Consider the following 27990-nt stretch of genomic DNA (forward strand, 5'->3'; position numbering starts at 1 on the left):
GTAGAGCATTAGACTCTTAATCTCAGGGTTGTGAGTTCAAGCCCCACGTCAGGTGTAGCTGTTTCTTCTGACTTTGTGGTAAGTTCTATTAAGATTGGCCTACTACATACATCTAACAAATATGCTGGAAAAAACTGCTTGAGAGAGTTCACAGTTGCTAATGATCAGTTGACTGCAACTAGTTAGCAGCCCTAATTCATACTAACCCAGTAAGTACGAGCCTGCTGTTTTTCAAATCCCTGTAGCTAACCTTGACTATGAGGAAAAATTGAACATTCTTGATAGTCTGAGAATTTATTCAACAACTTTCATTTTTCCTGTTAATAAATACATGAAATAAATCTTTCATGTATCTGAATAATTTGCGGCTTTTGTGTCCTGAATGTTTTTAGCAAAGTCTTCCATTCAAATGTTTTGAGGTGCCTCATCATAATGGTTTGTAAAAAATGCATTTGTATTCAGAGTGGTCTTTAAAACGAATGCTTAGAGTGGGAATACAAAACTCAAAGACTGCAGCTAGTTCTTGGCTTCTGCAAAGCCTTGTTGTTTTCAGTCTGCGGCAATACATTTTGCTAAGTAGTGGCAAAATGCAAGTATAATGATACAAGGAGCCATTAAGAAAAACAATTTAGTAGCAGTCATGCTAGCAGCTCTGTGAGCCAATCAGCACTTAGGTTAAGGTCAGTGGGCATGATTTACAAGACTGTAGTGAATTTTTTCAAACATGCACAACCCAAAGTGTAACTGGGGCATTTTGAAATTTGTAAGAATTTGGTCAGTTTAGGATTAAGTCTTTGGGCACCCTCGCATCAGATTTTAAGGTGGTTCATCAACTATTTAAAGCTAAAATGATTGAATCTCATTGCTATTTACATAATCACATGTTCTCTCCAGTATTGTCTTTTTTTTTATCTTTTTTTCATCCTTGTTTGTTTGAAATATTGTCATTGTAATTTGTTATTGACAAGTTCAACTTTTTATTGAATCAGTTATTCTCTTTAGAATCGGGGCTAATCCCTTATTCCTCTTTGTTAGATTCATTTTTTAAGGATGCAAGAAGCAATAAACCTCAGGCTACAACAACAACTACACCTGCATCACAAAAGCACATACTTATACAAATACTGATTTTCACACATAATTTTGGTGTAATCGCCCTGTACAGATGATAGCTATGGGACATAAAACACAATCTAAATTAAACCTTATATTCATAGTGGGTTCATTGATATGCAAACTGATAATCTACTCTTAAAATCTAATTCCCAGCCATTAAATTAGACATCTAAATAACTCCGCCTAAGTCTAATCATAATTTTTACAATAAACCAGAGAAATGCTGTAATCAAACTATCACATTTATCTGATTTTTCACAGAAACTTGGAGCTGCATGTAATTTTCATTCTCCCTTTGATGTACTCTAATTAATTAACATTTAGTCAGCCTCTCCATGCTGCATCTAAAGCCCTCAAAGTCTGCTAACCCTGATGCCATTCACTCAGGCAGACTCCTAGAATCGATTGAAAAAAATGAATTACTGCTTTTAAAGTCAAGAGCAGCAACCGCTGCCCATGAAAAAACAACAGGCAGCTTATTATTATTTACATCACCTGGCAGCACGGTAATCTTTCATGTTCTCTCTCAATTCTTCCAGACTACGCCTGGCCCCTCCCCAGCGCTCTGTGTCCGATCTGGATCTACCTGGACGTGCTGTTCTCCACTGCCTCCATCATGCACCTCTGCGCCATCTCCCTCGACCGATACGTCGCCATCCGCAACCCTATAGAGCATAGCCGCTTCAACTCTAGAACCAAAGCCATGATGAAGATCGCTGCAGTGTGGACCATATCTATAGGTCAGCATTTGCATGTTAATACATAAATGTAGATTTGGCTCCTTTTCCACAGGCACTGTTAGATTCCTAATTAAAAATATTTCAGTTAGTTAGAAGTGTAAGTGATGGCGTAATTATACATAATTGTGCTGTTTATATTCATGGTGTCAAGAGGTGGAGGCCACTTGACAGCATGAATATCACAAATACTCCAATTTCAGCCAACAAAACTGCTGCACAGGCTTTAGGATGGACTGTTAGTTAAATTACCCGTGCAGAAAACCATATTATTTGCCAAATTATCACATTAAGACTGCTCCAAAAGGCACCAACATCACAGAAGTGGTCAGGTTTAATGAGTAGCTGGCTAACAGACAGCTGGTTAGCAGACAGATACTGGTTTAGCAAATTAGTGTAAAAGATACACGTAACTACCATGACATCATCCATTATTCTCTATCATATCGAGACTATCTCTCCACTCCGCTACATACTCCATATGTACAGAGTGGAGAGATAGTCTCTCACTCAGAGAACCAAGGTTACAATGTAACCGTACAGTTTGTGAAGCCATGTTTTGAAGCCTTGACACGGTTGTTTTCACCGTCACCATCTTGGTTTTAAAAAAAATGGAAGTGATGAGGACAAGAGTGAAACGGCTTGCTCACTGGTTAATGTCATGTAAACCACAAGTCATTGTTTAGTGAGCGCACCACTTCCTTTTTGAAACATAGTCTCCAACTCAGATTAACAAAATACACTTATATTTTTTACTTCCTATGACCAAAGATTTGTGGCTCAGCACATAAACTCAGCAGCAAACTGTTTACAGAGGCTAGGACAGCAAGTGGTTTTGCCAAAGACTTGTGAAGGACTGGACATCTATGTACCAAGTCTTCCACCATACAGCCTTTTTTTCAGGCTAAACTATATAAACAGGACAGAGCAAATCTTTTATTTGAATGAACTGTTATGTAAATGTGCCGCCATAAGGGACGGCCAGAGTTTTATGACTTTACGACTTTGTTAACAACTCGTGACAAAGCGCTTACAGACCAACATCTTTGACTCATCCCACCATGTTGATTGGTGTTGTTAATCAAGAAAAACATGAAGTATATGAGGCTGTTACTGTAGCAAAACAATTTGTCTGTGTGAGCATGTGCAATCAGATTTGTAAATGTGTTAAGAAATCTGTAAGTGTGCACAGTGATAATGGTTGAAAAGTCTAAAAATCTTTGTTGACGCACTAAGAACACAGACAAGTCATCAGTTAGAGCTCCTGGTTTAGATTCCATGATCTAAACCAGGGGTCCCCAATCCCAGTCCACGAGGGCCGGTGTCCCTGCAGGTTTTAGATGTGTCCTTGATCCATCACAGCTGATTTAAATGGAGAAATTGCCTCCTCAACATGTCTTGAAGTTCTCCAGAGGCCTGGTAATGAACTAATCATGTGATTCAGGTGTGTTGACCCAGGGTGAGATCTAAAACCTGCAGGGACACCGGCCCTCGTGGACTGGGATTGGGGACCCCTGATCTAAACCTTTCTGGATATTATCTGTGAGTTAATTAGTCTCTGAACACGTTCTGCTTTTGCGCTGGGGTTGTTTCTCTTTTTTTCTTTAATTCAGTGAACTGGCCTTTCATCTTCACACATCTATAAATGAGCACAATGAAGAAAATACATTCTACCTTTGTGTCATTTTGTGGTCAACTGCAAGACTGGATTTTTATATTGCACCACTGTTAATTTAGCCGACCCCTACAGGTACACATGGAGAGTTTCGAGACTGATGACTGTTGTTAAATTTAATGACTTTTCAGAATCCCCCTCGCAGTGTCTCCAAAGGTCCTATCAGTGCCCCTCCTGACTTTATGAAGCAGTGGGAACCCTCTCAGTTTGTTGACGCTCAAAGCGTCTGGCTGTGTGTTGTTACAGTTGGAAGTGATTTGCATCACAGACTTTTTACTCCCCAAAGGTGATCGCAGCACTTTTCTTATTTGATTTTGTTAGAAGCTAGGACGAAAATATGCGAATAAATTAATTTTGTCATCTTGAAATGTAATTGTTAAAGGTAGCCAGAAGATATGCCGTAGAGTTATTGACACTTCATATATATATATACACACTGCAAGTCAACATTCATATGTGGATTCTGAAGGAAATTGCCTTCCCGGGTTTCCTCCGTGGCGTGAGCAATAAGCAGAGTTTGTCCTTTCCTTATAAGACTCCTAATTATTCAAAGTAACACTCAGGTATGCCGTTCAGCGGGGTTAGTTACGATATCGGGAGCAGCTAGGAGAACAAAGTGATACAGAAACTGTTCAGATTGCTTTCCCAGAATCAACTCAAAGGTTTATTTGATACACAGCAGTTTATATAGAGAAAAAAAAGGTTCGTGTGTCAGCTTTCCCAGTTCAAACCGGTACAGACTAAATAAGGAAACGTCTTCCTGCCTTCTGAGCAAAGTATCCCTTGTGTAGTTTATCAGTTCAGCTATAATTTATGATCATCCCAGCAAAATACACTCCTAGACATAAAATACAGAGTTCTTTCATTAGTGAATTCTGAAACAAACCACCTAGCCTTTAACGAGCCTTTTCCAGGAGATAAAGAAAAAGGGAGGATGGGAGTAAGGAAGTGGTCTCATCTCTGTGGTGTTTTCGACCTTGGGGTACCAGCTCGTGAGTCCTACACATTGATTCTTGGGTCACAGAGAAAGAGAAAAACAACTAGTAGATCGGCCTTATTGAGTAACAGTTTTCCTGTATAAAACAATATCCTGTAAATGCTTACCGTGGTATCAAAATATCATAACAGATTCCTAAAAGATGACTTTAAATGTTTTACCACAAGGATTTTAGAGGGAATTGTGGCTTTGCTGGAGTAAAAGCAGTCATCTCATATAGTCTTATGATTTTTATTTTATTTTTCGTTGTTATTTTAAAGGGACAGTACACCCCCAAAAAACAATTCGACATATTTTTTCCTCTTGCTTTTATAATGTTCATAAATAGGTGTAGATATGATTCTCTTGCCAAATTTTGAATCAGGAAAAATTCATCTCAGCAACAATTTCTCTTTAAGAAATCACAACCCGGTTTCATTTAAAAGCTGCTTCCTCTCTGCTGAACTGCACCTGCAGCTGGGTAACATTACAGCTCAGCCAAGGGTGTTTAAATCTTCTCATGCTGTCGCAAGCAAGAGCTTCCCACCACGCATACTTCTCAACCCACTGTCTCCCTACTGGGAGTCAAATACTGACATTTTGTAAAAATCACTGGCATCTCGAAATGATGCACAAAACATCCTTTGCCATCTGCGTCATGACGAAACAGGTTTAGGCAATATAAAAGACATGCCTCGCTCCCAACTCTCAATTTTAAACGCACTGGCTAAGGCCTGATTGAGATTCTGCAGTTACATTGTAGGTTAAGGAGTAGATTCGCAGCTGAAGCATAATTCAGGCATATGGCGTCAGTCGCACAGGTGTAGAAACCAGTCAGTGAGTCCCCTATCAGCAAGGAAAATATGTCTCAAGCTAGATTGCTTTGGTTACTGTCAGCTTGCTGCGGTTGCCCGTGGTTTGGATATAAATGGAAATTGTTTGCCTTCAAAGTAAAGAAGAGCTGCTTGCAAAAGCAGCTTAGGGTGGGGGGAAAGGAGGGTTACTTTCCAGTCTTCCGTGACTGAAACTTTAGCAACTGCTTTCCAACAGGAACCGCTCACTATCAGTCTCACTTTTCTTTAGAGATCGTTCTTTGCCAGGAGGTTGCAGACTAGTCTCTGGTACCTGCGCTCTCAGCAGTGGTATAAATGGCACAGAGCTGTCGGGATGTCACCGTCTTACATGCAAAGCAACCAGTGTGGCAGATTAGGACAGATCAGGGATCGAAACAGCGACCTTCCGGTTACAGATACGCTTCCCAAACCCCCTGAGCCACAGGGGGCGTGTGTTGCACAGAGGAAAGTATGACCTCCCTGTGAGGAAAGTGATGAGGGATCAAATGACTTTTAAAACTTTTCCCTCAACCCTCCCTCACTCTGTCTGACCTCCGGCTCCTGTTGATGTTGTTCTGAGCCCTTTAACACCCGCGAGGGCTTCAAGTCTTGACACACACATACAAGGGTGAAAGTGCGTACCGCTACTGTATGTCCTCGACCCCCAAAGCAGCTATGCAAAGTCACTGCATGCGTGCATAAACTCCACCTGGGCATCGATTGTTGCTGCATTTAAAGTCACGGTGTCACAGAACAAAATCCACAGGCTATCAGGTTTCCCGTGTGGGGATTTAATACGTGTTTCACTAAGAAACAAGTGAATCAAAAAGCGTCTAATGAAGGGCAAAGGTTTGTTATCTTTTGGTTGGATGCAATTAAATGTTCGGTCGTGTCCTAATGATGAAACATTTTATTAAAGGTTAAAGCTGTTGAGACTATCAACAGCTAGCCTCGTGTTGACAAATAAGTTGGTTTGTGAGTGCTTAAGGCCAAAAAGTGTGCCAAGCTATGTGCTCCCAGTGGCTCGGTCAAAAAGTCCCAAAAGGTAAAACACAAGCTGTATCGATTCCAGGACTCAACTTAGTTATCTGCAGTTTTTTCATCTTATCACACACTGATACAAAAAAAAACATGTATTTCTTTGCCCGAGTTGAAGAAAAGAGATCAAACATCATTAAAGTTTTATATAGTGCTTCTTTTCACTTTCTTTATTCTTTTATGCCCTTTTATGTGGAAAACAATCTACTCCTAACCAAAGATGATTGAGTGATCCATCTTAAAAGGGAAAATAGTATTTATGAGTCTTTTAATAGTTTCCTACATAATACATTCTTCCATCAGTTAAAAAGTTGTTTTGCTGACAGGGATTACTTCCTGTGAGCTACATTGACAGACTGAGTTGATTGATGCCTCCAGATAGCAGGTAGGTTTTTACTTTTCTGTCCTTTCTTGCTCTGCACTCATTCGCATCCGGCTTTAAATCAGAAGAAATTGCTCTTTTCCTGCTGGCATTTCCTTGACCCCTCAAGAGGTTCTGCACCACAATGTTCAGCTGTGATTGAGGTCTGAGAGGGCTTAGAGAGATCAATGCTAAAGGATTAACAAAGAAACACCCAAACAGAAGATGTTTTCTGCTTCTTGTTGACTTTTTACTTTCTAGCATTTGTGTATCTTCCGGCTTTTTTCCCGCTGTCCATTAGAGCTAATGTGTGTCCTCTCAAGTGTCTGTGTGAACACAACCGTTTTCTCATTGGTGACAAATTAAAAATGCAGAGCAGGAGGTTTTCATGAATGACCTCAGTCTGTTTTGGTCCGAACTGACAGCTGTTACATATTTAGATGCACTTGTACTGCTCAAAGGTTTGAGGCTAATTTCTATAAACTGATGTCATCTGGAGCATAAGGACAACGTTTTGGGTACTGGGAGCTCTATGTTCTCTTTTTGTAGTCTAAAATGTGCTGACCCATCATGTTAAAGCAGCTAGTTGCAGTCTGAGTGATGACCAAAAGATGGAATACATTTACTGAAATGCAGTCATATTCTGGTGACGGCTTAGTGACCACTAAATGGGACTCTGAGTCTTGGCCCAAATATTTGATGGCTACATTGAAACACTGACCCCAGAGATCATCAGACTGAATTCAGTGAGTTTTGTGAGATTTGTTCATCTCTCTGGCATTTAGTTGTTTAGGAAGGGTGGGGACGGCGGGGGGGTTAGGAGTGACGGCGGTGTTTTGAGATGTGAGAGATTTGCGACATTTAGCGCAAATCTTGTGTAGTTAGCGTTTAGTGTTGTCAATAGTTTTGTTGTGTGAGTCAGAACAATGAGGCGACTGCTGAATGTTACAGGTGTTACAGGAGTGATACGTCTCCTGCTGTCAGGCCTGCAGGTATCAGGCTGTTGTTGTCCTTTATCTCATAGTGGACAGAAATTGTTTTGTGGAGTGGCACAAATAATTTGTTTGGCATCAAATTTGATGCAGAACAGCTGATTGTTCTGTAAATTCAGTTAAACAGCTGCAAGAAACTTTGTTGTTTGCAAAACTCAGTTACTTTTTTGAAGAAGTAACTATATAATTAATTGCCCAACATCGGTCATTATTTACTGTATTTTGCAGACAGAGTTACAGGACTCTCTCCCAGACCACAGACTCATACTCATAATACAAATCAGAACTTTATAAAAAAAAAAAGAGGAAGAAAAAGAAAGTTGTGTTTTCAAAGTTGGAGTTCAAGTTATTTTTACTTCCAATAGTGTTAACATACTACACAGGTCATGAAGATTTTTTTGAATTTTCATTGTAAGTGGGCTAAAGCAGTTAATTAAAAGTAGTCTAACATAAATGTAAATGCTGTAATTTGATTATTTTAATAAACCATGAAACTTGGATGGATTCGATGCTGGCGTGACCACAGTGCACACGTCTGCTGTTGCTCACAGTGGTCCAAGGGACTGCTCAGGGAGTTTGTGTGTTTGCGCAGACACATGAAAAATTAGAGGAAACATTACCAGTGCGGTTTCACTAGGTGTGCAAGCCCGGCTAGCTCAGTCGGCAGAGCATGAGACTCTTAATCTCAGGGTCGTGGGTTCGAGCCCCACGTTGGGCGGAGCTATTTTAAGACAGAAGTTATCAAGAAACTCTCTGAAGTCCTGGATTCAGCTGATTTTGTTATGACCTTGTTATTCCAGACATGTGAACTGCCAAAACTTCTGCTTCATAGAGGTTCTCACACATGCTTACAGTTAGACGCAGATCATCATCTGGAAGGTGTAAAGGTGTGCTTGATTTTCTATAGGACTGCACAGAGTCCTGTGAAAGCTTTCTTTTTCATCTGTAACTGAGTCAGATGCTCTTTCCTCGATGGAAAATAAATATTGGTGCAAATGCAAATCATGTCTTTATGACCTTCTGGTGCCGATCCGTCCTCACGTGGACATTTTTGCTAATATGATTCTTCAGAAGGTTTTTGGTCAAGTCTCAAGTCAGTGCTTTATGAAGTAAAATCTGGGCAAAGTCAGATTTCGCAGGCTGAGGTTGGCTCTTGCTGTCATGATTGACATGACAAAAATGAACTTGAGCTGGCAGAGCAAGCACAGAGAAAGGTTGAAATAAAAGCAAGTTTAATGAAGGATAATAAGAAAAAAAACCACATACGTTTTTATATAGCTCTACCTCGGGATCCACATGGTTTTAAGGTGAAATGAATTAATGAGGTGAATCACAGCTTTTATTTAGATTCACCTGATTGCTCGCTCTAAATGAGAAAAACACCAGATGGAGGCAATTGTTTATTCTCCTTGCGTGATGCATTTTAAAACTTACATTTACTCTCTTGGTCTGAAGTTTATCGCCATGCTCTGCAGACATCTCTATAAGACTAAGAGCATCTGTTAGCAAACTGAAAACAAAATACTAAAGGTTATATTTCAGCTGTCCAACGTAGTGAGTATTTTATTTATGATTGTTAGTTTAAAACAATCACTGCTGGGTCGTTTGGCTCTCGGCGAAGGCACTCGCACTTTTTCTCCTCTCCTCCTTCCCCTTATCTTCCCTGCTTAGCCTCTTACTGTATGTCCTTGTCTAGTCTCGTGTATTTTTGTATTACTTTTCCCTGGAACACCCTCTCACAATCTGTTCTCTAAACCTAAAAGAGAATTATGGATTTGATCAACTGGTCTCTGAATGCTATTGACACCCTTTTCTTAATGAGAAGTCTGGGCTCAGGAGAGCCCGAGTGCCCTGGAGGGACTTTCCCTGCCAGATACGCAGTGGATGGGTGGCAGAAGTGGAGGATCGTGTGCCTGGTGGGACTGTCGATCGAGGACGCTGAAGATATCTACCTATTCAGAACCATGATAACAGGGTTCTTGCTGATCGGAGCTGGTTTGGCCCTGGCTTATCGGAGAATTAAGAAAGCGGAACCAGCTGTTCAAACCCACCCACGGCTGCCCGCTGGGATTGAAACGATGGGACGGGGCGCGACTTCTCAGAAAGGGCTCACTGAGTGCAGCGTGGTTAAGATCTTGGAGAAGCTTACGGCTGCCGTGAATACTCAGAATAAGACCTCTGAGCTAAAGTTGGATTCAATCTTGGAGCAGCTCACTGCGGTCGTGAGGTCTCAGAATCGGCTCTTTGAGCACAAGAATGACAAGACCACGGAGTGCAAGTTTGATAACATCATGGAGAAGCTCACGGCTCTCCAACGGGAGATTGAGAGACCAGTGTCGGTGTCGGAGTGTTAAAGAACAGCTTTGAAATTCTCATGAGTTATTCGCACAAACGAAAAATCACCATCATAATGCGGCTATCCCTTCGGCGCTAGCTGTGGGCTCAAGGCTGGAGCTGAACAAAACTCTAAACGACTGTTTTTAGACTGTTCTTCCCACTGCATGCAAGGCCACCTGGGTTGGCTTGTAGACTGTTTACTTAGCCTGGTAGGGCGAAGGACACTGAACTATGGACACGCACACACATACATTTACACTGACAAGCACTCACTCATCCCCCTCCCCTTCCAACGCCTTCGATGCTTGTATCCTCCTGGGGAACACGGGCGGGTCTGGGCCCACGCTGGAGAGTCGGCGCAGTGGCAGGATGGCTGCTGTGTTGCCTGGGATTACTCCTCATCCCCTACACAACCCTGTTGCTGTCACGTGCTCTATAATGTTGTACTGTGGACATTTATGTGCTTTCTGTGCAGAGGAGGTTTTTTTGTTTCCTGTTCTCATGCTGTCCTCCAGCCCAGCATGAGTAGAGGTCTCTTTTTTTCCTCTTATACTTTCGCATTGTAGTGTACATTTCAGTGGTTTTTCTGTAATGCAACCGTTCTCTGACTTGTATCCCCATGTGATGTCTCTGTTGTATGTGTAAGGTCGGGAGGCGGGTTCATTCCACTGCAGGGCAACCTGCCACTGCATGTGGTGAATAAAATTTGAACTTGAACTTGGTGCAAAAAGTCTAATCCCAGAGTTCCAGGCTCGTCTCTTGTAGAGAACCTTGTGGATGGTTTTAGCATCTATAACAACTCAGTGTCACCTTTAATAAACTCTTAGTGAAGTTGTTCCTTTGATCTCAAGGAAATCTCCAAAAGAACAGGGCTCTGCAGATGTAGCCAGCTGTTCATTTTCTCCCATTTGTTTAGAAATTTTGTTTTCCTTTGTCATGTCCCATTTTACCCAGGTGGCCTGTGTTCAACTCCCGGTATGGGAATTGTCCTTTTTTACTGAGATCTATGTGAAACTGAACTTTGTGGAAGAACTGGCCTGGCAGAGGGATCAAGCTTGAAAATATGTACTGCAGATTAGGGGTGCCTAAGGCCCGAGGTGAAACTGGACTAATAAGTAAAGAGAGTCTATCTAAAAAGTGGAAGGAGTAATTTGAGAAGCTCATGAATGAAGTGATGAGTGAATCAGGAAAAGAATGAAAAGTGCAAGAACAGTTGTTTAAATGCCATAGGTATGGAGATATGAAGGAGAGAGTGTAACATGGTAGACTAATGTGCCTGTGTTAATTCAGCTCCATATTATTGTGTGAAGTTGCACTGGGTTGGGAGTGGTTTTGTGTGTGTGTGTGTGTGTGTGTGTGTGTGTGTGTGTGTGTCACATTTTTGGTGAGCCAATGGCTGGAATGGGGTTGGACTAATTAGAGGCAGGTGTACTTGATTGCACTGATACACTGGTCTACTTATAGCCCACACTACAAACACTGCTGTGTCATTTTGTCTCTCTGTGCAGGTATGTAATGTGATGAAATCAAATATGTTTGGGATGGATGGATTTTGTGCTATGAATTCTATAGTGAAAGTGTCATTTTGTCTCTCTGTGCAGGCCAGGGCCTATTATATGCCACAGCCTAAAGGCAGCAGAGTTGCAGAGGCTGGAGTGACCACTGGCTATATGCTTGCAGGGTGGTGGGTCTCCAAGGACAACTTCTAACCCTGTTAAAGGCAACACGTAGAGTGCACCTGGCAGTGTGGCATAGCTGGCTCTGGCCTTGGGACTGTGTGTTTTTTATATGATTCATAAATGGGACACTGGACTGTTTTATCTTTTATCTCTTGATATTTTTTGTCAATAAATTATCTTTTAGAATTTTATTGACTCTCATCTTTTTGCCCACGACTGAGACGGTTGGTCAGACCTAGAATCTTTCTTTGGGTGTGTTACAGAGAGGGCCTGCAATTTTTATATATATTTTTTTCAGCCTTTTACTGGCTTTATTACACAGATACAGTGAAGGCTAACAAGAAAGCAGAGGGGGAGACATGGAGCAATGGGTCGGACTCAAACCCGGGCCAGCCGCTCGCAGCCATGCAGCGTATGGTCACCTGCTCGTCCAACTGACCTAAACCAGCACCCAGGGGTTTCAATCTCTGATTGTAGACTAGCTAACCATACTGGATCAAACATTGGTAACGCTAGCTGAAATTATGGAAAAAAATGTCAAATATTAGTAGCTAGCTAACACTACAGCTTGCAGTGGGATGTGTTGGTTTAAAGTTGAAATAATTAAAAGGTAAGATAATCAATTTAAATCATTATCTAACAGCATGAATAACATATAGAGTTGTTAGCTAATCGTAACGACAAACTGGGACAGCTAAACATAACCAACAGCTATTAAACAGAGTCGTAGAATCAATTTGTGGATAGATTTCTAAAATAGTAAGCCCATAGTTAGGTGGAAATACTGGAAACATTTTTCTAACCATAACTGAAAGTAGTGCAGATCGAGTTTAAAAGAAGTTGAAATAAAGATATTTGATTGTGAGAGGTGGTGTTAATAAAGTTCATCATTGAGTCAACCTGAAGGACATTATAAGCAAAAAGCTGGGAGCCGTTGGTCTACACACTGTGTGCGACCAAGACCGCTGGACAGCCTCTTTACTCAACTCTATTTACATTCATAAGTTATTTGGACATTCACAAAAGTAAAATGTACTTTTAATGCGGACAAATTCATCCTTCTGGGCAGCGTGTGTGTGCAGTTGATTGCAACGATTGCATTAGGGGAGCCGCTACGACTCCAAATTGCATTTTGATGTTGGCCCGGTCGCCAGCAGTCCGGGAGAAAACGATAGATCTTGCACTTACGCCTGCCCACACTTCTGGCATTAAACAGCTAAAAGGGGACCGAGATGTGCGACCAGTCTGTAAAACAGTGCTGTTGCCTGTAGAGCTTTAAAACACGTCGCTGCTTCTCCCCTCGGTATCTCCGTTCTGAAACAGAGCCCAGGGCAGCAGACACTTTTAACACAAGCGCTCTTTGAAATCAGAAACGGCACATTAGTCAGTGTTATTATCATAGGTCAGAAAATCAGCTCTGTCTCAAAGGATGCCTCTCACCTCAGGCTTTTATCAGCAGTATCCTCTAACAGCACCAAAGCACCGCTATAAACATCCATTACACACTGATAGATTTCTACAGATCCAGCTCTCATTTAATATATTTAATGTGTTATTCTACAGCACCTTATAGTTATTTACTTTCATTATCATAAAAGGAGCGTGTTCACGGACCGGGGGTACAAACCACCAAATGTGTTTTCAGAGATAATGTTGCATTTTCTAGCCATGATTTATGATTATTACTCTGAAAATGACCCTCTGTGTTTCCAGGTAATGACTCCGGCTCTGAGCATTTAAAGTAACCTAACGCTAAAACTGAGTGGAAAGTGGTGTTGTTTCAGGTGTAATTAATCATTACCTTAAAAACTGCAATGGGAATTTGCAATAGGAATCATTAGATACAGCTTTAGTTACTCGATGCATGGAGTGAAAAATGGTGTATACAGAACCAGAACATTAATACAACCTGCATGAGATTCCAATCAGTACATTCAGCTTTGTGCCTCCAAATGTCTCTGACACCTGCTGGGGTGTGGATGTGGGACCTCTGGGGATTTTCTGTGGTGTCTGGCATCATGGGGTTTGCAGTGAATACTCTGGGTTCTGTTGCAGGGCGGAGCTTCTGCTAACCAGGCTCATTTCATTGCATTCCAAGTATGTTTGGTCAGATTGGCATCTGGGGAGTTTGGAGTGAAAAAATGTGGCTCTTTGTTATCTTGCTTGAGCTCTTCCTCTGCAGTTTTTTCCAACGTCACCCTGTATATTATCCTGCTGGGCGATGCCATTCCTGCCTGGTGCTTTTGGAGTGTATATTAGGTTCATGTCAAACTAACATTTGCTTGAATGTCAGGTCCAGCAGTTCCCCAGCATACCACTGTTTCAATTTACATTCTAACTCATTGGTATTCATCTTTTGCTTGTGCTATGCCTGTGTAATATAACAACACTACAAAGACAAATCCTAAAAATTGCCCTTATTGTTCATATTTTGTTCCCATTCACTCTTCTAACACTCTTAAAAACATTTTAATGGTCATCCAGCTCCACATTTATATTACTGGACTGCAGCACAGTAGCTTGTTTTGGACATCCTCTGTCCAAAACAAGTTGTTTTAGCTCCTCTTCCTTCAAGCCGTCTTTGTTCTGATGGGCAGTGCCTCACAGTCAAAATATTTGGCGAAATAGGTGGTGCTTCTGTGCTCAAAGAAGACCTGAGAAGACCACACAGAACCTAGAGTAGAGAAGGAAAACTATCTGAACCCAAGGCAGAACCACAATCATCTTTAGGGTTTGTGGAGAAAACATCCAATCAGCAGCAGGAGTGAAGATGCATTGTTGATGCCAAAGGAGAATGGCAAGACTGGCAAGAAAGGCAACTGCAAGTTTAATAACAATTTGTCACAACCAAGGTCTGCAGAAGAGCGTCTTGAGCTTTGAAGCAGATGAGCTACAGCTACAGAAGACCACACAGGATGCCACTTCTGTCAGCTAAGAACAGAGGCTACAGTTCACATGGAAAAAAAATATATGCCATGCAGCCTTTCCTTTTAATAACCTAGGAAATGAGGGAGGGGCATGCACCAAAATGTTCCCACAAAATATTACAAATGAAAGATGTTCAGACTTTTCTCCTGCTACCCTCGTTCTTTCTTTCTGTAGGCGTGTCAATGCCCATTCCAGTGATTGGCCTGCACAACAAGGACAAGGTCTTCGTCAATGGCAGCTGTGTCCTCAACGAGGAGCGCTTCGTGCTGATTGGCTCCTTTGTGGCCTTTTTCATCCCGCTCGTAATCATGGTGGTGACATACTGCCTCACCATACAGGTAGGGCTTTTTTTTTCGTGTTTGTGCGATTGCTCTTCTTTGCAACATGCATCTGTTGTAATGTCTTTACTTTACTGCCTTCATCTATGTCCCCTCCCCTTCAGGTGCTTCAGAGGCAGGCCACAGTCTTCCTGTATGAGGCAAAGACTTCTTCCCAGCAGCCTTTGCACACACCAGCAATGGGAAATACATTGCAGCCTCCACCCAGCACCTTCCACCTTCCTCAGATCAATACACTTGCTCCTCCAGACTCACAAGGTAAACACCTACCAGGACTTTACTGCACCTGTATGTCAGCAGGAAAATCTCCCACTAACTTAACCAATGAATTTATGGTAAATACATGAATTTATTCTTGAAAGTATTAGCAAATAACACACAACCACAGACACATAATTATTGTTAGTGATTTTGTTTTCATGTATTTTATGCTGGTATCCCAGCATGTTTTACTTTCTGAAGGATTTGAATCACTCTAAGTATTAAACCCTCCAGCAATTAAACCAAGAAGAAGCACAAAACAAATTGATGGCTTTTTATTTTGCCACTCTTGAGATGTTTGAGTCATACCGCCTAAGCATGGCATATTTCAATTTGTGTTTTAATAATGAAGAAGGCCTCCACAGCAGCTCAGCACCAACAGCATGCTTCATTGCACACACCCTAGGTTTCTTATTCGACTTGGTCTTTAGCTTCAGGGCCTTCAACACTTTCATTATTGGTATGACAAGACTGTACAAATGCAGATAATCAATTTCTAATTAGCATAAGGTAAAATTATGATACTGGAGGCTCCTCTGTAAGTGATGTGTGTCTGTGCTCTTTCAACATATCCCTGTGTTAAGACACATAAGAAAGCTCTTCACTTTGAGTAGCTCCATTTTTGATATGGGAAAGTTTGAAACCCAGCCTCTGAGACTCAAGCATGTGGATCCATCACAAGTAAAGCAGCAGCTAAAAGAATCAACTCTTCTGACTGTACAACAAGTTCTTACCCTGTTTGTCAAATCATGGCCTAGAAACTAGAATCGTGTTTGGGATATTTTTATTTTTTCAAAATTAGGTTGGCCATTGTTTCCCTATTTTGTGGTACTCTGTCCTGGACGTCGCTCTATCAGAGAGTTGTCAGGACATTTTCTGGCTCAGGTGGGTGAGCATGACTCATCGGTGTACAGTAAAGGCAATGGGTCTATCACCCTACTTCACAAAAATCTATAGATCTGCCTGTTACTTCTGATTGTATTGATTGATCCCCTAATTGAGTCTGTTTACATTTATTATGAACAGAAGTAGCAGAAGGGTCCCACTTCAGTGACCTCAGGATCTCGTCTCTGCTTTTTATGGATGATGTGGTTCTGTTGGCTTCGTCAGGCGGTGGCCTCCAGGTCACGCTGGAGCGTTTTTTAGCCGAGTGTGAAGCGGCAGGAATGAGAATAGTGAGGAGGGTACACTCTGGGTCAGGGATGAGTTGCTGCTGACGCGTTTTGCCGTGGGCTTGTTCACGAGTGACGGGGAGCGGGAGATGGACAGACGTAGTGTGGCGGCATCAGCTGACTCCACTCTGGATGCCTCACATTGCACAGTGTAGGGAACGGCAGTGATTTGCCCATGAATGTTTAGGGAGTTTTGCTTTCAATTTGCTTTCGGTTTTAAGCAATTTCATTGTTGCTCATTTAATTATGGAAAGTCCAAAACATGATTGATATTCAGTTAACTGTGCAGCTGTATCCTTGTTTATCAGTTATGTGAACGTCGGCTGTTTTCACACAAATATGTGAGCTAAGCACTCAAACAGGTTGAACGACTTTGGTCTGGTCACAAGAGTGGATGCAAAGAGCCCCTTCTCTCTTATGTGATGAAGCAGCTCTTGGAAATAGCTTTAGATCACAATTCTGGCATCTTCAATCCATTTCACGTCTCTAGAAGCCTGCAGGCCATCCAGGCTGAAGGCAAAAGATCAACCTATCCCGAAGGAAGGGTAGACCTAAACCTACAGGGTGTACCTGATGTAACAAGTCTGCTTATCTTTCAACATTTGATATCAGGTATTCCCTTATTAAATGCATCTGCTCTCTAAGTTTAGTTATGCATGAGAAAACCCATAACAGATGTTTTTCAGGTTTATGATACTAGAAATAATGAGCTTGGTCTACACCTCTCTACAAGGCAAGTGCTTCTATAATTACTGTATGTTCTTGAAGTGCATAATTACAGGATTCCCAGAGGGATTTCTCGATACCTAAGAGTTTGTATTGTCATCGTAAATCACGTGTAGGCCACGTTGCTCAGCGGGAATAACAGAAGGACAAAGCTTTGCAAAAAGGTTTCTCCAGCTCCGAGCACTTACAGTGGGTAAGGCGAAACAGAAAGCACACTTCGTCAGCTGTTTCCTGAGATGTTGTTGTGCTGCTGCGAAAACAGCATCTATCTGATCTGATCAGTTTGGGCGCCACTCGGACGTTTCCCATTCCAGGCCAAGCCTTGGCTTCTCCAGTTCAGATAAAATTGCATGATACTGCAGTCTCTGCCCATTTTCCATCTTATCCTCTCTCCAATCCCAGACACAGAAAATTGAAAATGAAACATTCAGCTCGTGCCTTAACTTTTCATCTCGCCTCTACCCTACAAAATATCGGCTGCAGTGTTAATAGAAAACTTGACATTCTTTCATTGGCTGGCTGTACAGGCAGCAGTTTTCTGGTTGACACATAATGATAACATGTGCAAGTCCAGCCATTCAGCTTTCCACTAAAACATTTTAAAGGCAAAAGTTTGAAATTTAAATGGGTTTTTTTTGCCCCTTGCTCAGAGTTGAAGGTCCCGCCTCCTCAAAGCAGACGAAACACCTTGAGCTGCCTGAAGGGCACAGAGCCCAGCATTCTGCTCAGCGCCTCCACCTCAGATAGCATCAGCATCATTCCCAGCTCTGAGGTGGCGTCCCAGCTCAGCTCGCCGGCAGCTGGACCGGGCCGGAGTGATGCGTCAAGTCACGGTCGCCGGGGGATGATGCAGGCCATAAAAAATGAGAGACGGGCCTCGAAGGTGAGAATAAAAAGGAGTAATCAGGGGGTAAATGATAAATGTGCAATAAGTACACCCTCTTAAAGTTTTAATGGTTTACAAATCAGGACATTAAAAAGTATATATTTGGTCTTAAACACAACCTGAGATGAACAACAACTGAAGTCTGCGAGTCTGAGATCAACCTCTACAAAAGCAGATGTTTTGTGTCATGCAACAGGACAATGACCCCAAGAATAGCAAAATCCACACCCCAACAATTTCAATTTCGGAATGCTTTGGTGGAAAAACCTCTAAAGCTTTCAAACAAAAGGCTTTTTAACTTGGTCTTACTTTGGTTGTGCTGTGTTAAAATAAAATAAACTTACCATTAAGTTAAAAAGGTGATTCCTAAGTAATAATCCTCAGGCATACACCATCAGCGGTGTAGTCAAAAACGTTCAAATAGTGCTCAGTACTACTTAGACTAGAAGTAAATACTTAAAAGTGCGCCACTGTTTGACCACTAGGGGTCAGTGTACACAGCAAATTGTATGTGTTTGCCAAAAGGTTGCCTTATACAGTTGTTATAGCATACTGTAGCCTTTTCTGAATAATAATAATAATAATGGATTGGATTTATATAGCACTTTTCAAGGCACCCAAAGCGCTTTACAATGCCACTATTCATTCACTCTCACATTCACACACTGGTGGAGGCAAGCTACAGTTGTAGCCACAGCTGCCCTGGGGCAGACTGACAGAAGCCAGGCTGCCATATCGCGCCATCGGCCCCTCTGGCCAACACCAGTAGGCGGTAGGGTAAAGTGTCTTGCCCAAGGACACAACGACCAGGACAGAGAGCCCGGGGATCGAACCGGCGACCTTCCGGTTACAAGGTTACAAAGTCTGAAAACTATTTAATGTCTCGTTTAATGCATCATCATCACTTCTCTTCTGAATGGCGTGTTTCTGTGCCAGACACTTTGAGTAAAAAGACTTGGAGTCGCTGAATGTGTGACTCGGGCTTGGCATTGTCCTCTGAAAATTCAGGTTAACTCTGGATGAAAACCAAAGCCCTCTTATATCTGTAAAATAAGTTTAAATCCTACTAGAAGTGGTGCAATCGCTGGGATATTGAAAGAAAAAGAACGTTTCGGTTGGAAGGTATTCAAACTGGCAAACTTTCTATTCACTATCTTCTTCTTATTCTTTCTTTCCTCCTCTTCCTTTTCCCCCTCTCTCTTCTTCTAGGTTCTAGGAATCGTCTTTTTCCTCTTCCTCATCATGTGGTGTCCCTTCTTTATCACCAACGTCACCTTCGTCTTGTGCAGCAACTCCTGCAACGAGTCACTGCTCCACGACCTCCTCAACGTCTTCGTCTGGGTGGGTTACATCTCCTCTGGAGTCAACCCTCTGGTCTACACCCTCTTCAATAAGACCTACAGGAGAGCGTTCTCCAGCTACATCAGGTGCCAGTACAAAGTCGGGGCCAACGCAGCCAGCCAGGGTTGCAAAACCCTCCTCGTCCCGCCGCCATGCCCTTCACACGCCGTGACTCCTCTTCTTATGGGCGATCACGGGAAGGCAGGTGTGGACCGCAACAGTAACTGTCGCAATGGCGGTAGGGGGGATAACGGGAGGCTCGCAGTGGACCCGGAGGACACGACGGACGATGGGACGCAATTCGGAATAACCTCGCAGAGCATTTCGGAGTGCCAGAACATTTGCATGCTTTCAGAAACAGAGCCGGAAACGGAGCTGGAGCCGGAGCTGGAGCCGGAGCTGGAGCCGGAGCTGTCACTCATCAGCTACAGCCCTGCCCCGAGAGAACACACAAGCAGCGTGTGACTGTGTGCATCCGGTCAGTTTTAGTCTTCTGCAACCTGCAGATGCTGTTCCAAGCAGGGCTGGTGCTTGGACACGACAGCTTTTCTACTGGTTTCAACTGTAGTGAGGACTCTTACTGGGAAAAGGACTAGTCTCTGCTGACAAGCCTTTTTCTCCGTACTATGTCCATCAATGTGGAAAGAAACCGGAAGAGTTAATATTTCGGGTTGGAAAGGTAGAATGAAAACCAATATTTCCAGTGTGCTCGTTTTGTAAATGTTGGCTTTCATAACATTAATAGAAAACAAAGGCATCCACCAGGCCTTTACCTATACATCTAAGCACTCATCAGTGGCAAGATGTGGGGGCTCCTCATGGCATTGACAATACCAGCTGAGATCCACTGAAAGGGATGAAGTGAAGAGGTCGGTGGAGAGCCAGCTCTCGTCAACCTAGCATTAAGTCAAGTGGCCCTTCACGGAGTCCCACAGATGCAGGTTACAGAGTCAAGCACCAACCGGGAGGCCACTGGGGTCAAACTACGCCTTCAAGCCTTCACACAGAGTCAAAATGCAGTCCGAGCTCGGGTCCACGTGGATTCCCTCCACACCAAGCAAACTAAACCAAATATATTTTTGTGCCGGTCGAGCTTGACAACAACAGCAGTCCTGAGAGCCATCTGAATGAACCTCTCCAGCATGTTTAATGAAACTATTCAGCCGACAGGAGGGGGATGTTTCTCTGAAGGAAACTGCAGTTGAAGCGTGTCTGAGGGGACCAACATAAAGGAATGTACTACCGCTGGTCTCTGGTGGACTCACAGTGCCATCTAGTGGTCACATGACTCAGAGAGGTCGCCTCTTACCCTCCCCCTTTCTCCTTTATTGGACTGAACAAGGGGGATACAAGAGCTAAGAAACAAGGTGCAGGCCTTTGGCTTAACACAGCTGACAGGCTCTGGCTTCTGTTGACCAACAGAAACACTTTGCAAAATGCTAAATTCACTACTTCCACAGGTTTTTAACTCAAAGCAACCAATGAAATCTTAAATAAAAGTAAAACAGTCTAAAAGGAATGCATTATATGTAATTTTTTTTATGTTAAGTTGAACTCTTTTCATGTTTACACTCATTACTCATTCCCACTCTTTTCTTTATACAAGCCAAACGGGGAAATGTATATCTTTTGCATTCACCCATTAAAACAAGACTACAGTGTAACGTAGCCTCATGCAAATAAATGAAAAGTTTGAGTCAAAGCAGGTTTGATTTTTGATTGATTTGCCACAACTTATATGTGACTTTAATCTTGACTATATCCCAAACCAATGAGCATGCATATCATATTATCAGGTTACGCATCAGGATTTTCATATCATCTACAAGCACAAATCTTCGCAATTTGATATTCTGGGCATCTGTGAAGGACACATCCTTGAATTGAAAAGAACCTCTGTGTCATCTACTTTAAAAAAGAAAAGAATGAGGGATTTGTATTCAAGGACAGTTATTAATTTAGTCCCGTTTCAGTCATTCTGCAGGCTAAAACCTGCTTGAAGGGTAGAGTGAAAGCCAAAAAAAGGAAGAAATTAAAGAACACTAGTGGCTTTGTTTGCATATAAATCAACAAATTTTAGTAATAATCGAAGAATTACACTGAAACTAAAGCTCCAATGATGGTTTGCTTGGCAGCGTTTCAACCCTGCACTGAGTCAGACTCTCTGATCTTCTACAGCTTCACAGTAACTCACAGTTAAGACCAAGTAGCTTTAGATTTCATCCGTGAGACGGACAGAAAGTCGATACCCTAAGAGACAAAGTCCCCAACACTCAGAGCCCTGTCACTCTGACTCCACCTCTCTCACTCCCACTTTCCCTCCTCCCACATTTTTATTGACATCTGACAAGACGGCATGCTTCATCCACTCTGGATGAAATACCTGCAGTTTGATTTTCTCATGAACAAATTCACAAATTTATCCGAGATAACAGAGGACATCATGAGGTAGTTCTAATCGGCCCGATTCTAATTCCTGCTAGAAATACCTCAGCTTTTAGTTTTTACTGTCAAGGCATTCACATTTAACGAACGATCCATTTACAAAATCGATGAAGAACAGCCTGAGATGGCCTGAAAAAGGAACTAGATCTTCAAAAATATGTCTTAGTTCTGGTCGACCGTCACTGCAAAGAAATCCCAGGGTCATAAATCAAACAAAAGACACAGCTCACTGGTTTTACACAAACTTGGTTTGGTGTGACAGACCATTAATAACATCTTTGTCAGGAAGAAATAATCAGTAGTTTGTCCAGTCGCTCTCATGGCAGTTTGTAAAACTTTGTGTTAAAGACAAAAATTCCTTCTCTGCACCCTGAACGTTGTTCAAAAACACTCGGCCAACCAGGATGGGATCCATTTGCTGGGACGATTCTGGACAACACCCCTAATGTAGACTATATAATCTTAAGTCAAAGATGCAGTCAAAGATGCAGATAGGTAATACAGCACTCTGCTAGCTTTACAAACCTGCTTGTTTTTATTGATCCAATGTGTCCTGTGGAAGTAAAATACCCAAAATGCTGGATGGAAAACTTGTTTTAAAACAGCAAAGACTAAGTATCTGCAACACTCCGCCTTACAAAAGATATAATACTGTGTGGAGTTTGAAGGTCAAGTTCATGCTTTTCATCAAGAACTTCGCCTCTTAGAAGATAAGATATGAATGTATAAAGAAGATTTAACCTTAAATTAAAAGTTGGGCTAAATTTACTGGAGTTTTTCAAAGAAAAACAAAATCACAGCGCTTCTCCATAAAAGAAAACAATACTAGAAAGATGGCTATTTAGTAGAAAAAAGACCCTTAAAATGAAAGATGAATACTTTGCATTATTGGAAAATCTCTTTCCATCCACTGTTTCCACTTTATTGACCAGTCTTTGTTCAATCTGCCTCGTTTTTCTAAACGAATACTTTCTAAAACATAATATCTCTGACTGGCTCACACTTAATGACTACTTTTGTATAGTAGATGGCAGTTTCTCTAGAAATCAATATTTGATGTTCTTAATAATCGCCTCAAGCATATAAAAACACTAAGAACTTACAAACACTTGAATGTTTATTACCCATAATCTCCCCTATGCCCTTCAAAATCAAAGAGTAAAAGGTCAAAGCCTTCAATGTGATCAATCGAACCTAGAGCCTGAGGTCTGCAGCCACCTCTGCATGCAATTAGAATGAACCATAATAGTTCCCTTTGTTCTAATTCTATGCGCCTCTGTATAATTTATCCACTATTTGTATGCTACAGACTTACCCAGTGGGCATTGGCACCACTTTTGTCTCCACAAGGAGAGATCTACATGAGCTAATGTTGGCAAGCCAACAATGAGGTTTGACCCACGAATATCATGCATGTTTAAAGTGTTGTTCAAAAGGTCCTCTCTGCCTCACTTAGGTTTTTGCTTTCTTGTGAAGTACAGGAAAGAAATAAAGAACAAACACAGGGCAATCAACAAAACGCACCATCCAAACAGCATTCGGGCATTTTATCCTCATTGACTTCCCAATTATCACAATAATATGTAAACAAGGGGAAAAACAAGAAAAAAAATAAAAGGAGAAGAGAGGACTCTCTGAACGTGGTTGAAAGGATTGTGTTCCGGCATGGAAAGAGCCGCTGCCAGGCCAGCCAACTCACTATGTCACAATGTAATAGCTCTATGTTTCTCGTGTACCTGTGTGTGTACCGAGCTTGGCTCAAATTGCAGTCTGAGATTGATTCAGAAGCTTTTCTGGGTTTTATTGATTGTGTCCAGCACAGTGGACTGAACCGCGAACGTCCCTGCAGGTGCCAGTCCTGTCCGGACAGCTGAAAGCAATCACTTTGAAAAGATTTCAGTGAAATTCGATCCAGGCCTGGTGTGTATAGACATAGCTGGAGCCGTTTTCTGACAGACTTTCTTTTCAGTACAAAGAAAGAGAGAAAGATTCTTCCCTCTCCGAGAGCTTTTTGGGTTTATGTTAAAGATTAAAGGAAAAATCCCAGAAATGCTACAGCAGTATATAGAAACTCATAAAGGGATGACAATGCGCTGTATCTTGTGTTAGCTGACACATTTTCTTACCTGGTATGAATCATTTTACATTTTCAAGGAATTATGTGTCTATACAGAGACTCAAGGAATGTTCTGACATTATGAGAAATGTGTTTTTTTGCTTTAATTAGATGATCATTAGCAAAGCCAGGACACTGTTAGCTTAGGCTAGCATAAACACTGGGAGCAGAGTGAACCTGCTAGCCTTAGCAACACATCTGAATAATACATAATCTGTCATTTATTATTTATTTAAAAAACCCAACAAGTAGAAGTATTATAAGAACTTCTTTTGTGGCCACAAATTGTGAATTATAGTTTTGGAATTTCAATAGCACCTTGGTTAAGCTAACTAGCTAGCAAATATTAGTTACTCCATGCTAGCACTTGAAGACAGGTCTGACATGCTAGTGCTAATGGGGGTTCATTTCGTAATTTTTATGATTTTTTTATGATGATTACATCAGAATCTCCTCCTTTTGGTATAAAATGATGCACTATGCCAGGCTTCATTTTGCTGTAAGTGCATATTTTATAACGCATTATGATTAAATAGTATATTTGAATAACACCTGGCACATAAGCCGGGATTATACTTTGTATGTCTGCAAGTAATTTCATCATCAAACAGTGAGTGCAAGGGTCCATGTGGATGTCCCTGTGCTTGCATGCTTTTTGTAACAGCTCTGAGTTATCCGAGGAGAAATTGCATGCCAACTATGTAAGCGCCTCAGGTGGCAGACTTCAATCAGGAAAGACTACTCAGTCATCAGGTGTCCACAGTGGAGTATACTCAAGAGCTTAACCTTTTAACATCCTCCTGGTCTCCCCCCAGGGTGGGATTATGGTTGCAATATACACACAATTAATAAATTCATTTTGGCATTGCAGGTATTAGTGTTTGCATTTCTTCCAAATAGGCAGAAATTCTATAGAAAAACTTTGACTTTAACATATCCCTAACCCTACTCTCTAGCATCACCAGATTTAGTGCCTGTTAAAAGGTTAGAAAATAACATTTTTTTATTTTCCAGCAACTTATACAGAACAGAAGATCTATTCTGTTTGGCAATGTACCCTGTTCATCATGAAGGAGAAGAAAAAGCACTAAAGCCAACCTTAGCAAGCCTTGATTATTTAATATGATCCTGATTCTGTCCGGACTCACTTTGGCCCAGAAAATATCATCCTGACAGTTTTCTGGTGTGATGTAAGCATGTAGCAAAAATATCCTCTGCGCTTTTACATCAGTTCTCAATATTTCAGTCCAAACATAACGCTGGACAAGACTTTTGAAATGCCAACTCATATGAGCACATCCTATTGTGTATATAAAATCATAAAAAACAGCAACAAAGTCAAATGCACATATTTCCCAGAATGTCATAATCTTTACTTTTCTATCTCACGGAAATAGCAATAAATTGCTGCAATTAAACACAAAATAATTCCTGCCATTTCCGGATCATTTGGAAGGATGTCAAAGGGTGTAAGAGAACCCCAGGAGCTCGCAACATGTTACAGTTTTCAGATAAAAATGCATTTGCAAAAATGCTAATCAGACTTTTCAGCAGAGCTTTTTGAAAGGTACTCTGGTTGATCTTCCCAAACATGCAACTCTGTCACTAAATGGCTCAGAAAGTAGCTAAGATGTTCAAGAGTCTGACAAACCCAGCAACTCTAAATCCAATTTCATTGCAGACGACATTCGTTCTCGAGCCCCGAATTTAACCACCCTCTTTGATGCTGGTTTGCATCGACACAGAAATCTGGTTTGTCTCGTTCTTGTATTATCCGGCGCTCGTGGGTTTGAGCTTTTTATGCGTTGAACTTTTTTGTGTTATGTAGTGGATGTTGTTTTTTTGTTTTATTTAATTTTTTTGTTTTTTATACCATTTTAATTGTGAATGTTTGTCTATGACACATTTTTATGAGTTTTTACAATTTATGTCACCATCCACATGATGTTTTTTTTCTGTGTGATGCTGCTATTTATTTATTAAAATATTATTCCAATGTGAGGACAATTGTGTTATTTGTACATTTAGCCACATTTGAATCCATCTTAATGGAAAGCAGCCTGTTTTTGGTGCTTTACTGATGGGCTATAACTAGTTGAAAGTTTTCTTTCGAACTTCTGATTGTTTGATTGTTGGAGTTTCTCTCTCTATTATTGTAGGCTCTTTATCTAACAATATAAAGCGCCTTAAGGCAGCTGTTCTTGGGACTTGGTGCTATTTAAATAAAACTGAATTGACAAGACAAACACACTGTGGAACAATAGTGACAAGAAAAGCTTAAAAAACAAACAATAACACTACTTTGAAAGTGGTGGCTGAGATGAATTTCGATTTCTTTCTTTTTCTGTCATCAAACCACAGTCATCCCTCATCTCTAATGATTAACACCTAGCAGTGTAATGTGGGGAATTTGATAATAACAGTACAGGGCCCAACCCCCTGTTCTGACACCTCACTCTGCTCTACTATTATGCTCATTCTACTGCAAACCTCTGCCAATCAGTGGAGGCTTTTATCCAAAGTGCTTCATGAACAGAGCTGAACCTGGAGATAATTAAACTCTTGGCTGTGTTTTAGTTTCATGCTCCATGCAGCGACCCATGTAGTAAAACCCAACATGAGTATTATACTCGTGCTGGCCTGAGTATAGCATTACCGCTTGATCTTGTGCATCTACGGTAAAATATGATTGTGGGCAAGTTTCCTGGTCCGTGCAGGGTTGGTATTAATACTGCTAATCAAATACTCAGTAATTACCTGAACTTCAATTGAGATTTCTTACAAAACACACTTCATTCAATTTTAAAGAGGCTTAAAGCTGTTTGGTGATGGATGACAGTGCTGTGAGCGCTACTTCATGCCTCTCGTGCTCGACTCTATAGTGAAAATATGACCATATTAATCAGCAGTCAACTGAAAAGGTTCCCATTCTTTTGATAGTCGGTGCATAAAGGTCCAGTGTTACTTATACAAGGGTCCACACTGTTACCACGCCAGCATACAGTACACTCATGAATATCATGCTAATTTTGAGCTGTTCTGTTAACTGTTCTTTTTTCCGGTTGGGATGACTGTACAGCATCTTTAATGATTTTTTTTTAATGAGAATTAGGTGCACAAGTTTGAATTTATTTTGGGTTTTCTCTAATCAACACAGGCTCAAATATATACATACACCCTCACTAATATTTGGTTAAATGTCCCTTACGTTGCACCCTGACTGGGTTGTTTTTGGTATCCATCAACAAGTCTCGGAAAATAATTCTGACTGGATATGTGACCACTCTGTTTGGTAAAATTGGTAGAGTTCATTTAAATAGACCTATTTATTTAGGTCTGAGCAGTTTTATAGTTTTCATAAATTTTCATTGGGCTTTGGAAAGACCTTTCCAGAAGCTTAATGTTAGCCTGCTTTATCTATTCCAAAGCTAATTATGATGTGTGTTTGGGAAGATTTTCCTCATGGAACACCTAACTGTGTCCAAGTTCCAATCATCCAGCTGTTGATTGGAGGTGAAACTGAACAATTTGGACAGAGTCCTTCTTCATTATTCCATCCACTTTGCACAATGTACCAGCATCACTGGCAGCAAAACAGCCCAGATTGTGATGCTACCATCACCATGCTTGACATTTGTTACAGTGTTCTCAGGTTTGAGAGCCTCACCTTTACTCCTCCACACATCCCTCTTATCATTGTGGCCAAATACATTATTTTATGTCTTGTCTGACTGTAGCGGGCCACTAAGGCAACTGCATAGAATGCAACCTGTCTCCAAACTATTGCAGTCCTGACTGCAATCAGTCTCAGATAGTTTGTTAAAGGTTTTCTAATAGCTGCTGTGTAATTTTTAAATGCAGACAGATTGCCTTCACGTTGTAATTTCTGAATTTCTGTTTCTAATCTATGAGTTAGTGGTGTGTTGATACAGCAAATGTTGATATCGATCCAGTTCCAAATGAATACAGAGTAAGTATTGGCAAAACCAATACCAATATTTTTAACCCATAATAGCTTATATAGGGGTGAGCA

At 41.3% G+C, this 27990-nt stretch overlaps 1 protein-coding gene and 1 non-coding gene across 5 annotated transcripts in view; both read left to right on the forward strand.

Moving 5' to 3' along the window:
* Positions 1-26102, forward strand: part of htr2cl1 (5-hydroxytryptamine (serotonin) receptor 2C, G protein-coupled-like 1) — a 221281-nt gene extending 195179 nt beyond the window's left edge. For all 4 annotated transcript variants that reach the window (XM_085264523.1, XM_085264531.1, XM_085264542.1 and 1 more), the window contains 5 exons: positions 1656-1856; positions 14847-15010; positions 15115-15268; positions 17820-18052; positions 19265-26102. In XM_085264523.1, the coding sequence (XP_085120649.1) occupies positions 1656-1856; positions 14847-15010; positions 15115-15268; positions 17820-18052; positions 19265-19861 (1349 nt within the window). In that variant the 3' untranslated portion in view covers positions 19862-26102. The remainder of the gene's footprint in view (positions 1-1655; positions 1857-14846; positions 15011-15114; positions 15269-17819; positions 18053-19264) is intronic.
* trnak-cuu (transfer RNA lysine (anticodon CUU)) lies at positions 8374-8446 on the forward strand. The gene has a single exon. It is a non-coding gene; the product is annotated as a tRNA-Lys (tRNA).
* Positions 26103-27990: the final 1888 nt, after the last annotated feature.

The sequence above is a fragment of the Mchenga conophoros genome, linkage group LG3 (assembly GCF_057382185.1).
Source record: "Mchenga conophoros isolate Kocher_MC1m ecotype Shallow Benthic linkage group LG3, M_conophoros_male_GT1.1, whole genome shotgun sequence".
NCBI lineage: Eukaryota > Metazoa > Chordata > Actinopteri > Cichliformes > Cichlidae > Mchenga > Mchenga conophoros.